This window comes from Colius striatus, chromosome 8 (assembly GCF_028858725.1).
Source record: "Colius striatus isolate bColStr4 chromosome 8, bColStr4.1.hap1, whole genome shotgun sequence".
Lineage (NCBI taxonomy): Eukaryota > Metazoa > Chordata > Aves > Coliiformes > Coliidae > Colius > Colius striatus.
This window is the reverse complement of record NC_084766.1, coordinates 23,831,367-23,842,590: the sequence shown is the minus strand read 5'-3', so window position 1 is coordinate 23,842,590 and position 11,224 is coordinate 23,831,367. Positions and strand designations below refer to the sequence as shown.

Here is an 11,224-nt window from a genome sequence, read left to right as displayed (position 1 = left end):
TCTGCATGAAGCCTGTGGGTTTTGCCCTTGTGCGCAGCACTGGCCTGGACCCATCTCCCAGCCTTTCCAACACCTGCACAGGCACCTCCTATACACAAGGGCAAATCTTTATTTACAGAGCAGCAGTACAGGGGACACAAAACATTGCCCCAAGGAAAAGGAAACTTCCTTCAGGGCACGGCAGCAGTGGATAAGGCACAAAAACGACCCTGGCACACGGTACCACATACCTCCCAGAGAGGGTCTTGCCCTCCTAGAAGGTCAGCGCTGTCTCCAGTGCCCTACAGGAAAGCCCAAGTGAGGCAATCCTGGTCAGAGTCCCCCAAAAGCCAGGCTGGAGGACAGCCTGTGCTTTGCCTTCTGCCCTGCCCCAGCCCAGAGCAGCCAGGTAGGCATGTCCAAGTAAATACAGGCCTTGGGCACAGGAGATACAGTGCCATCAAGAGAAGATGGTGTTCTGGACCCCTGGGTCGCCTGGAAGATGAGAACCTGACGGCTGCTGTTAGCAGCAGAGCCTAGAGCCAATGGGAGACCAAGCCATAGGGATGAAACACCCACTGGGGCTCTGCTGTGAGAGCTTTCAGAAAGAGGCTGGGCCCATCCCAGCCCTGGAGCTCAACTACTCTCGGTGAACCTCCAAGCTGCTTCCCCAGGCAGTGTGTAGATGTCCCTGAGGTCCTGCAGACAGGCAAGACCAGGCTCCTGCTGCTAATAAGGCACAAAGAGCACGTTTGCAGGGCCCAGGCTGCTTTTAACACTACTTGGCTAAAGACAGACTCCAGACACTCAGCATTAACCTGATAAGATTTAAAGCCACAGCAGCTCCTCAGCCTTGGTTGAGCCTTACCCTCCCAGGCTGCGGCCCTAAGCTTTGCTCTCCTGCTGACACAGGAGGCTCAGACAGCACAGCTGAACTCTCTGCCCTCACACAGCTGCCTGCCCTGCCAGCCTACTCTTGTTTCTCCCCAGAAGGGGAAGTAGCAGCCAGCATGGTGGGGCCCAGGAGCTGCAAGGTACACAGCCTGGGGGGAGCAGCAGGGGCTACAGGCTGGGCCAGCCTCCCTCCCCAGGCCCCAGCAGTCCTGTCCTAAGGCAGGGAGTGCAGGCTCCTGCCCGTCCCCTCACGTGTACTCTGTCTTCCGGATGTAACTGGAGGGCACGTAGCCCTGCTTCCCGTGTGCCTCGGCCAGCCACCACTCCCGATTGCCCATGACATCCTCAAACTGCAGGATCCTGAGTCTCTGGTTAGCTGACACGCTCAGCTCGTTGGCGTTTCGGCCTTTGAAGGTGTACAGAGCATAATAGACCTGCGGGACAAAGGAAGAGCGTCAGTTGGACTGTCATGCCACACGGCCTCGCTCTCACATTGCACAGCATGTGTGGGCTTTTGCTCCTCTCCCCAGGGACAGCCGCAGCGTCATCCCTATCTTAGCTTCAGCCAGACTTGCCCCTTCTTTCAGCCTAGTTCTCTGTCTCTGCACTGCTGCTGCTGGGAGAAAGGGTCTCATTCTCCGCCTCAGCCCTTTGAGACAAAGCAGCCTCTACTTATCACCTCTCCCTGATCACTGCCAGGGAGGAGGAAGATCCAGCCCCACCTCAGCAAGGGGAGGCTGAGGCTCACCTGGTTGCCCTCTGACTCGCCGCTCTCCAGCCCAGAATCCCTGTCCTCGGCGGGCGTGGGCCGGGACCGTGCCTTGGCGGGCTGCCCGCTGCGGGAGCCGGGACTGCTGCCCAGCTCAGGGCGGCCGCAGCGCCGCAGCCACTCCGGCATGGCCATCTTGTCACCAGAGCCACGCAGGGGCAGAGACGGAGAGTCCACCTCTGAGGGGGGCTGCGGGGACTGCTGCGGGTCAGCCAGTGAGTCCTGCGGTGGCTTCTGAGTGAAGGTGACAGCCGCACCGCCGGGGCTGAAGGTCAGTGTGGAGTTGCTTTGGGGAGAGGAGCTGTTGTGCTCTGAGTCGTTGGAAGAGTGGCTGCCCACAGAGACGTCCGACTGGCTGCGGCGTGGGTTGTAGGGCTTCAGAAAGGAGCTGTACACAAAGCCCTTGGTCACTGCAAAGGAGAGGAAGGTAGCTCAGACTGTGGCACAAGGTGAGTAGATGAGAGGCCTCACGGCAGGCAACCATGAGCAGCCACCTACCCCCATTGTCTATGAGCCAGCGATTCTGGCTGCCCATGGGGTCCTTCCTCTTGATGACACCCACGAGGTCTCCCTCCAGCAGCGAGACATCCAGATCTTGGGCAGCATTGAAATTGCGGTCTGCTTGGAAGAGGCTGTCTGGGGGATAGCGGGCCAGGAGGGTGGCTCGGGTGTCGTCCGACTGCAGGAGGTAGCTGGGCTGTGGGGGAACAGGGCAGGTTCAGCCCAGGCCCTGGGCACAGAAAGCCCTGGCACAGGGCTCAGAGGACTCACCAAGCCGATGAGGGGCTGCCGCCGGGCAGACTGACGCTCCACGTTCTTCCTCTCAAAAGGCTTCTTGGGAGCTGCCTGGGACTCAGGGAAGAAGGTGAAGGCCTGGAGCTGCTGAAGGACTCGACTGTGCTCATCCTGGAAGATGGCAATGAGGTTTCCTTCCCTGCCAGACACCTTCAGCAACTGGAACCAGAGCAGAGTTGCAGGTCATAGTTAAGTGACAGCTGCTGGGAAAAACAGCCAACAGCTCCATCAGAGACCAAGCCAGCTCCTGGGCCGAGCAGGGATCTAAGTCTTGCCTGTGACCTGCACTAGTCCTAGATATGCAGTCCTGTCTGGACCCAGCTCGAAGCAGTTCCCAAACTCACAACTTGATATTCTCCCAGGCAATGCTCATCTGCCACTGTTTCTGGAGCAGCCTGAGCCTTCACTATCTCTACACCCAGTTGCATTGTGACCCTGCAATCTCTGCCCTAACGAGAGCCCTCCCCAAGGCACTCAGGGCCTGAATCTGCCCCTCAAGGGGATGGGTCCCAGAAAGGCTCACGGGCAAGCCCTGCAGAGAGATGAGCACTAAGCTGAGCTGTGCTCCAGGAACTCACCGACAATAGGGGCCTCAGCTCCTCCAGGGCCCGGCGCACAAAGTCACAGTGTGCCTCGGCGTAGCCACGCACGCAGCCCGCAAAGAGCTCCTTGGCCAAGCGCAGGAACTGCGGCAGCTCGTCCAGCAGCTGGGCGTTGAGAGCCTCGTAGTTGTTGCGGGCTGACTGCAGCTCCTCCAGCGTTCGCTTGTCCTTCAGCTTCTCCGCTCGCTCCGTGCAGTTGTGGAAGTCGAGGAGCTTGTCAAAGCGCTTCTGCACCAGCTTGTGGGGCCCCGCAAACATGCTGAGCAGCTGGTTCAGGGGCGAGCTGACCAGCCGCTCCGTCCGCTCTTTCTGGTGGGCAGACATGCAGAGAGCAGCTGAGACAAGTTGCTCTCTCCCAGCGTGCAGTGAACACCAACAGCTTACCCTCCTTGCATACAACCTCCCTGGGACAGCACAGTGGGCACCTTCCTGATGACACCCACCAGAGCTCCATGGGTCCCTTCCAATACAAATGTTATAATCTAACACTTGGGGAGGTTTAGATTGGAGATGAGGAAGAGCTTTTTCACCGAGAAGGTTGTTAAGCACTGGCACGGGTTGTCCAGGGAGTTGATGGAGTCCCCATCCCTGGAGATATTTAAAAGACATAGCTGAGGTGCTGAGGGCCATGGGTTAGTGATGGGCTTGGCATCATAGTGAGGTGAGGAGTTGGATTTGATATCTTAAAGGTCTTTTCCAATTGAAATGATTCTACGATTCTATAAATGTGCCAGTGTAGGCAACAGTATGGGAAGTACCTGAACATACAACATGGGAAGTACCTCCCATACAGAGCTGTAACATTTCAGGTAGGGCTGAAAAAGTATCTAACAGGCATGTTCAACACACATCATAAACCCACAGGCATAAAGCTTTCAGGAGACAAGAGCTGAACAGGAGTGCTCACACCTCTGTCAGGTTGTGCTATCCCCCCTGCAGCCTCTCAGGGGCTGCCCCCCTGCAGCAGGGAGGTTCCCAGTGGGGTGCCCCCAGCACGAGAGCACAGCCTCACTCACAAAGTCAGAGAACAGCTGGTCACTGATGAGCCGATTCACTTTCTGGAACTCGCCCAAGTCTTCACTGCCCTTCTCAGTGCACAGATCCCACATGCTCACTGCTGCCAGTGCCTTCATGCACGCTGACTCCTGCACCAGGGACACAGAGTCAGCACAGCCACGGTTGCTGCCCAGGAGAGGTCTCCCAGGGCAGCCCAGACCCTCCGAGACCATTCCCTTCAGCAGGGCTGAGGGCAGGAGCACTAGCCAGAGGCACTGCAGGTACACACTGTGCAGGCAGGAGGGGCAGTGCAGGGAGAGCCCTGTGGTTAAGGCATCAGCCCAGACTGACTCACCCGGACGTGCTGCAGGTATAGGGAAAGGTCCCGGATGAAGGACTTGATCAGCCGCTCCTGCATCCGGAAATTCTTCTCTGTCTCTTCAAAGGCTTCATCCTTCATCTGTGAGAGAAAGTGCCTCAGGGGAGGTAATGCAGGACTTCAGCACCTCCCAGAGTGTGAGATGGGGGCTTCCTGCCCACAAGCTGGACAGCAGAGTTGTGGTTTGGACCTTAAACTCACTGTGCCCTGCTGGCCGGGCTCAGAGCTACTCACTGGGGAAGGGGTGTGGGGGGCACAGCAGATGTCACCACAGGTGGGGTGTAAGTGTACCTGGCAGCTTATGCACGTTACCTGGGGTGCAAAGCCCGTCAGTTGCTTGAGGTGGCTGCTCACACGGTTGGATTTCTTGATGATAGAGTGGAAATTGAGCTTGGAGATCTTCTCCATGAGGCTATCCTCATCCCCCTTCCGGTACTTCAGCACTAAAGAATTTGATGTGGAAATCAGAACCCTTGTCAGCACAATGACCATGTCTTACAGTGCCTGTCAACAACTGCCTTACTGATTCTCCCTTTCCCTAAGCCTCTGCAGTCCCAAGTATCTCATCTCATCTCATCTCATCTCATCTCATCTCATCTCATCTCATCTCATCTCATCTCATCTCATCCCATACACCATACCATACACCATACCATACCTAAATCCATCACGGTACCGCCACCTAATTCCCATCTGGCTCTCAAGATGCCCTACAGTTTGTAGAGCCACCACTCAAGACTCCCCTGTAGGATCATGCATAGCACTAGCATGACACAGGAGATGGTGTACAATAATCACTAGTCCCAAAGGAGGTATTTATATTTCTTCTTCAGCAAATAGGAGCAATCATTACAGGCAGCCTGTATCACTTCAGCTTTAGTAGGACAATGTGGAAAGCGTAAAGTGTAAGAACTGCATGAGTGAGGGGCTTCAAAGGGAAAACAGGGAGAGTGGCTGGTGGATCAAAGGGAATGTTTTTCTCCCTCTCTTCAGTTCTGGGGAGGCTGCACTTGGATACTGTGTCCAGTCTTGGTGCTCCCAGGACAAGAGAGATGTGGGAGAACCAGAGCTCCTGAACCATAGGGAGAGTGGCTGGTGGATCAAAGGGAATGTTTTTCTCCCTCTCTTCAGTTCTGGGGAGGCTGCACTTGGATACTGTGTCCAGTCTTGGTGCTCCCAGGACGAGAGAGATGTGGGAGAACCAGAGCTCCTGACCCATAGGGAGAGTTCAGGCCCCACAGGGAGAGCTGGGTGAGCTCAGTCTGGCTGGGAGGAGGCGGAAGGTGATCTGCTCACAGACTGCAGACACTTGAAGGGCAGCTACAAAGGTGGTGGGGTGCAATTGGTCTCACCAGTGCCAGGCACTGGTGGCCAGCACCTGCAGCTTGAGAGCTTCAGCATGGGTCAGCAAGCACAGCTTCATCTCAAAGGTAGTGCATCCCTGGCATATGTCAGCAGAGAGACTGTGACATCTCCATTGTTGGGGGTCAGTGAGAACGATCTGATCAGAGATAGCTTTTGAGACAATCCTACTCCAAGCAGGAGCTTGGGCTGGAGACCTCACACTTGCAGCCTCTGCCTCTGCATTTCTGTCCCTTCTACAGATAAACCTTCAAACTTAGTCTCCAAATCTCAGTAAGACTGAGACTGCCCAAGAATATTCATTTCCTACTTGTCTTTTTTTTTTTTCATGTAATAACCATGTGTTCAGTGACTGCATAGATTTCTTACCTCTGTATCACAAGAAACAGCTGAAGTCAGATGTATACTGCATCAATTTAAGTACTGTATCTCATGTTCACATTTTTTAAATGCAGCTCTTCTACCGCCCTTCCATGAGGGCACAGGCTTTGGGAGCAGATTCCCTCCAGACTGTAGTTGCCAGGTAAGGCCCAGGAGTTGACAGACACCAACCCCAACACACCCACTCCTGTGTCTCATGCCCCAGGTACTGACCTAGGTCCTTCCGGCGCTTGTACTCGTTGATGTTGACGTTGATCTCTTTGACGGCGAGGACGGCGGCTGTGAGCGGTGCCTTGTCAAGGTGAGCCTCGGGGGTGGCACTCAGCAGCTCCATCAGCAGCAGTGGGTACCGCATCACCCTCTGCACCGGCTTGATGAGGAAGGAGCCCAGGTTAATGTAGTTTGTGCAGCCCCTGGGAAGGCGGGACAAAGGAGACGCACCAGGTTTCCGTATGGCTCTACCATGCAAGTCTTGCCCCCTCAAACCAATCCCAACCACATCCTGAATACCAATGCCTCTAAATCCACTGTGCTCCCTAAGTCAGTCAGTCACACCACCCTCTTCTCCAAGCTCCCTGTACTCCTGAACCCCCACTGATTTCAATATCAACCCCAGGTCTCCAGACCTCACACCAAGTGACCCTTCCCGGCCAAGATCCTCTTCATCACCAGATCCACTGCAAAATCCACACAGGCACAGCCACAAACTTACCAAAGTACCACTTGCCTCAGATCCTGTCCCATCACCTCTTTGCTCATATCTGAGCCTCACTGCAGGACGGACTGACTGCAGTACTGCAGCTGGCATGGGCTTTCCCGGCTCCTTGGGATTATGGGTCCCCAATATTTGTTCCCTACCCAAGACTTCCCCTCCCCTCACCTCCTGACCTGCCTGTGCTGCCTGCCTGTGTAGCCCATCCATTGCCTCTGCTGCCATCATGCCACTGACACCCTGCTCCTCTCAGCTCTGCCTCTGCTCCTGAGGGCCCCCCAACATGCACCCAGCCAGTGGTGGGAGGTTAGTTACAAGGGAGCAGCCAGGCCAGCCCAGATGGACAAGCAGGGACTAACAGGGAAAGATGCACTTACCACTCACTGTACAGGCTCCTGACGGCCCACAGAGTGCCAAAAAGCAAAGAAGAGCAACGGGTTAATGGGGTGGCAGGCGTGCAGTCCCGGGGCCAGCACCCCTCCCTTCCCTCCTGCAGGGATGCTGCCAGAGTAAGGTGGTGGGCAGCCCTTATCCCCCTCCCCAGTAGCAGCTGGTGCTGATGGCTCCCAGGGCATTCAAGTCCCCAAGCTGGAGCCCTGGCAGTCACACAGCCAGGCAAAGTGGCTCCTTCCTCACCGGCCAAGGTGGGGCAGGGCTTGAGGAACAGAAGCTCCCAATTCAAGACATGCCACCTTCTCTGTGGCTTAAGGGGCATGGGGGCAGGGGACCTTCTGAACCCAGAGCCTGGCCAACTATGCTGTGACACAGGCAGCCTCTGTTCAGTCACCACTGGAACTGCTCAAGCACTGCTGGCAGAGGGGAAGGGATGTTGGAGACTGAACACCCCCTAACTCCAGCCTGGTGGCCACCACAGGAAAGATTCAAACCTGAGGCTATCCAGCAGATCCAGGAGTAATTTCTGTATCTTCTCATCCTTCTCATAGGCTTCCAGAAGTGTGATGGCCTCATCATGGTTCTGGCAATACACCCTGTACACGCTCTCCAGCTCTGCACGCTGTGCCAGGAACACTGGTCCTGCAGACAGCAGTAAAGCAGACTTCAGTGTGTCCTGGTCTCCAGCTGCCTTCAACAATCCTGGCAAGTCTCACAATGAGACATCCACTATCCCCGTTTCCCACATACAGCTTGAGAGGACAGTGTTTCTAGAGCAACAAGGATGCCTTGTCATCCTCAGCATGGCCACATATCTTTCCTGCTTTCCAGTTGCTGTAGGCCAGGGGGACAGAAATGGAAAGCTGTGCACCAAAGGTGTGTCAAGGGAAGGAGGCCTCAGGCTGAAGCCAAGGCCACGTCATGAAATCTCACCGTGCCTTGAGGGGACGATTTACTCACACAAAGAGGCCCTAGGTGGCTCTGCCCAGAGACCTCAATTGATCCAGCTCTACCAGAGGTGCGGAAAGGAGACACTGGTGAGTGGCAGTGTGGGTGGGGAGTCACATGGAGAGCAAGGCCACAGGCTGCCTAAGAGGCAAAAGCTGGCAGCACAACAGTGAGCAGTGGGGCTCTCTTTGGGGCTAGGGAGGGCCACAAGCACAGTGTTTCTCAACACAGCAACCCTTAGGGCAACAAGGCTCCTTGGCTTCGCTGCTAGACTGATGATTGACAAGAATCAGCAGAGAGGAAGCCCAACCCCAATGACAGTCTCTTGCCATTGTAACTACTCTGTTCTGCTCCACCACTAGCAAAGCCCATCCCAGCCTGATGAGAAAAGGTAACAGCAGAATTCATACCAATGGCATCTGAAGTCTCCAAAGTGGACAGCAGCTGTTTGGAGAAGCTAATTACCATGTGGATGTTTCCAAAAAGACCCTCAAAGTCTATACTCTGCATCTGGGGAATGGGAAGAGAGATGGATGGGGAAAAATGTCCCAGACAGAGCCAACAGTCTCCCCTTGCCCTCCTGCAAACTATCTGCCTGCAGCTCCACAGCAGCCACCCAGTGCTACTTCCTCCCATCACAACGACTTCTGTACTCACTCTGTTGTCATCTTCCAGTGCACTGAAACTCTCGCTCTTTATGTGTCTACCAGTGTCCTCCTCTTTTCCAGCAATTTCATCCCTGTCTCTGTTCACTTGATGTCCTCCCTCCCCTCCCACCAACTCTGTCCTCCCACCAACAGCACACATTTTCTTTCTCCTGACAATGAATTTAACCTACGAACTCAATGAAAAGGAAATGCTCCAGGAAATGAATGTGATACTTGATGCCAGATCTCTTGCTTTCAGCAACAGTGAGAGCTCAGCAAGATTCCAAAACAGGTAGAATATTTCTATGAATGCAGGGAGCAGGAAGAACCACCCTGCTCCCCCCAGTGTAGCTGACTTTCCCCTTTGGGTTCCTGTGCTGCTGCTAAGAAACCTCAAAATCTAAAAAACTCAGTATCCTCACTGCATCCCACCAGTGCTGCACCATACATTGCCCTCACGCTCATACCTGTGTCTGCTGCAGGGGCACCATGATCTTCTCCACACACATCTCCAGGTCTCGGATATAGTCCCGCTCTGTCTGAAGCAGTTCCTCAATAACCTTTGATCTTTTCTCCAGCATTCTTTGCTCTGGGCTCTCAGTGGCAGCTGAGGATGGCTCCAAGGACGGTGTCTGGGAGGACAGGAGAGTCATCTCTGCAAGACAGACAAGTAAGATTAACATCCTCCAGATGCCTTCCCTATCTCTCCAGGGCAGCAGGGAGCCCTGGTCTGCTCCCAGCAGTAACCTGTGGTGTCCCATCATCACACCCCTTTGGGCAAAGGGCACCAAGCAACCAAACCTGCTTCAGACTGTCCCCACTGATGCCGGCCGGGTCCAGACCCCTCTCCTACCCCCACTCTCCAACTCTGCCGCTCCAGGGAACTCGGTGAGGCTGAGCAGAGATGGAGAGGAGCCCCGCTGCTCTCCTTGCCCTCTTCCCGGACGGGCAATGGCGGCCACCTCTTTCCCTCGGGCTGGGACAGGGTTTCTATTCTCCAGCCCGGGGGCATTTCCATCTGAATGGCCGAAAAGGCCTCGGGCACTCACAATGGGGCTGCCGGCGGCAAAGCCTGGAGCTGGACCGCGGCTAGGGGCTCCTGCCCGGGCCGGGCCAGGGAAGTCAGGCCGGGGCGGCGAGCAGCGCAGGGGCCGGGCCAGGCGAAGGCCGGGGAGCCGGATGCAGCCCCACGGACGGCTCCGCTCTCATGGCGAGCAACCCGCGGCTGCACAGCCCCCGGCACCGCCCTGGGCCCTGCTGTGCGCCCAGGCTGCCGTCCCGCCGCTGCCTCCGTCCCGAGCCCACCGCGGCAGGCTGCGGGGCGCACGGCACGGCCGCCCTGCCGCTCTCCTGGCCCAGCCCCCGGCGGCCGCTTCGCCTCCTGGTTTTCTGTCCCACCTGCGGCGCCCGGGCTAGCCCAGCCCCCTCCCGTTTTCATTGAGACATTTTATCCCCCAGCACATTCCGGGGCCCCAGCCATTTTCTGCCCCACCTGCCTGCTTTTAAAAGCATGCGCCCTCTGGCCAGAACCACGGCAACACACAGTATCACGGTACCACACCCTCCACCCTCATCCCAAATTCAGGAAAGCCCCTCTGCAACACCTCCCCGGGACACCGCTCCAAGCAGGGCAGGGCCAGGAACACTCGGGCCTCCCCCATTCTCTGACTGCTTGGCAGAACTGAGGCCACGGGGCACTGGCAGCACCCAGCCTACCTGAGCTAAGGCCAGCTGCCGATTTGATAGATGCCCATCCGCTCTATCCGTGTCTCCCACGGAGCCCCAGCTGCTGTCTCTCTCGAAGGGACTTTATTACAGTTGTGGGCATGCCCCAGCTCAGACATTTGTAAAAATATTCTTGCAGGACAGGCACTTCCAGTTCCCCACCTCCCCGGCCTCTCCAGTTACAGCCCCGGGCAACAGCGGCTCAACCTGAGGGACTCCTGGGGACACCCAGCAGGGCTTGGGACTTATCCTGGTAACCGTGCTCCCAGCTGCTTCTGCCCAGGTACGGGGCAGGCCTTGCTTCCATTGTCCCCTGCCTCCAGCCTCGCCCTGACAGGCAGTGGTGAGTGACGGCAGTAACCAGCAGCAGTGTGAATGGGATGGGAAACAGCTACCTCAGCCTAAGCGTCCTGCTACTGCTTCCAGGCTCAAATATTTACACTGAAACAGCACAGGAAAGAGAAGAAACAGAGACATGGACCATAACTACCTGAAAGCATGTCAGTTTCCAGCCCTTCCCACTGCAGGGCAGCAGTGACAAACAGAAACCAACACCATTGGCATCAAGCAGCAACTTCCCACAGCTACCTGGGCACTAGAACTGATGTGCCTCTTGCACACACTTCCAAATCAGTTCCAGAC

At 56.1% G+C, this 11,224-nt stretch overlaps 1 protein-coding gene across 12 annotated transcripts in view; it reads right to left on the bottom strand.

Annotated features, from left to right (window-relative positions):
* Window positions 1-86: 86 nt before the first annotated feature.
* The window catches only part of DNMBP (dynamin binding protein), a 35,544-nt gene continuing 24,406 nt past the window's right edge, over window positions 87-11,224 (bottom strand). For 11 of the 12 annotated variants that reach the window (XM_062001085.1, XM_062001083.1, XM_062001084.1 and 8 more), the window contains 13 exons: window positions 9,325-9,512; window positions 8,621-8,720; window positions 7,757-7,904; window positions 7,247-7,264; window positions 6,371-6,570; window positions 4,727-4,857; window positions 4,391-4,495; window positions 4,056-4,184; window positions 3,016-3,348; window positions 2,414-2,596; window positions 2,141-2,339; window positions 1,622-2,052; window positions 87-1,307 (listed from right to left, as the gene is read on the bottom strand). In XM_062001085.1, coding sequence (XP_061857069.1) covers window positions 1,122-1,307; window positions 1,622-2,052; window positions 2,141-2,339; window positions 2,414-2,596; window positions 3,016-3,348; window positions 4,056-4,184; window positions 4,391-4,495; window positions 4,727-4,857; window positions 6,371-6,570; window positions 7,247-7,264; window positions 7,757-7,904; window positions 8,621-8,720; window positions 9,325-9,512 — 2,351 coding nt within the window. In that variant the 3' untranslated portion in view covers window positions 87-1,121. The remainder of the gene's footprint in view (window positions 1,308-1,621; window positions 2,053-2,140; window positions 2,340-2,413; window positions 2,597-3,015; window positions 3,349-4,055; window positions 4,185-4,390; window positions 4,496-4,726; window positions 4,858-6,370; window positions 6,571-7,246; window positions 7,265-7,756; window positions 7,905-8,620; window positions 8,721-9,324; window positions 9,513-11,224) is intronic. The other variant, XM_062001092.1, reaches the window with a different exon arrangement.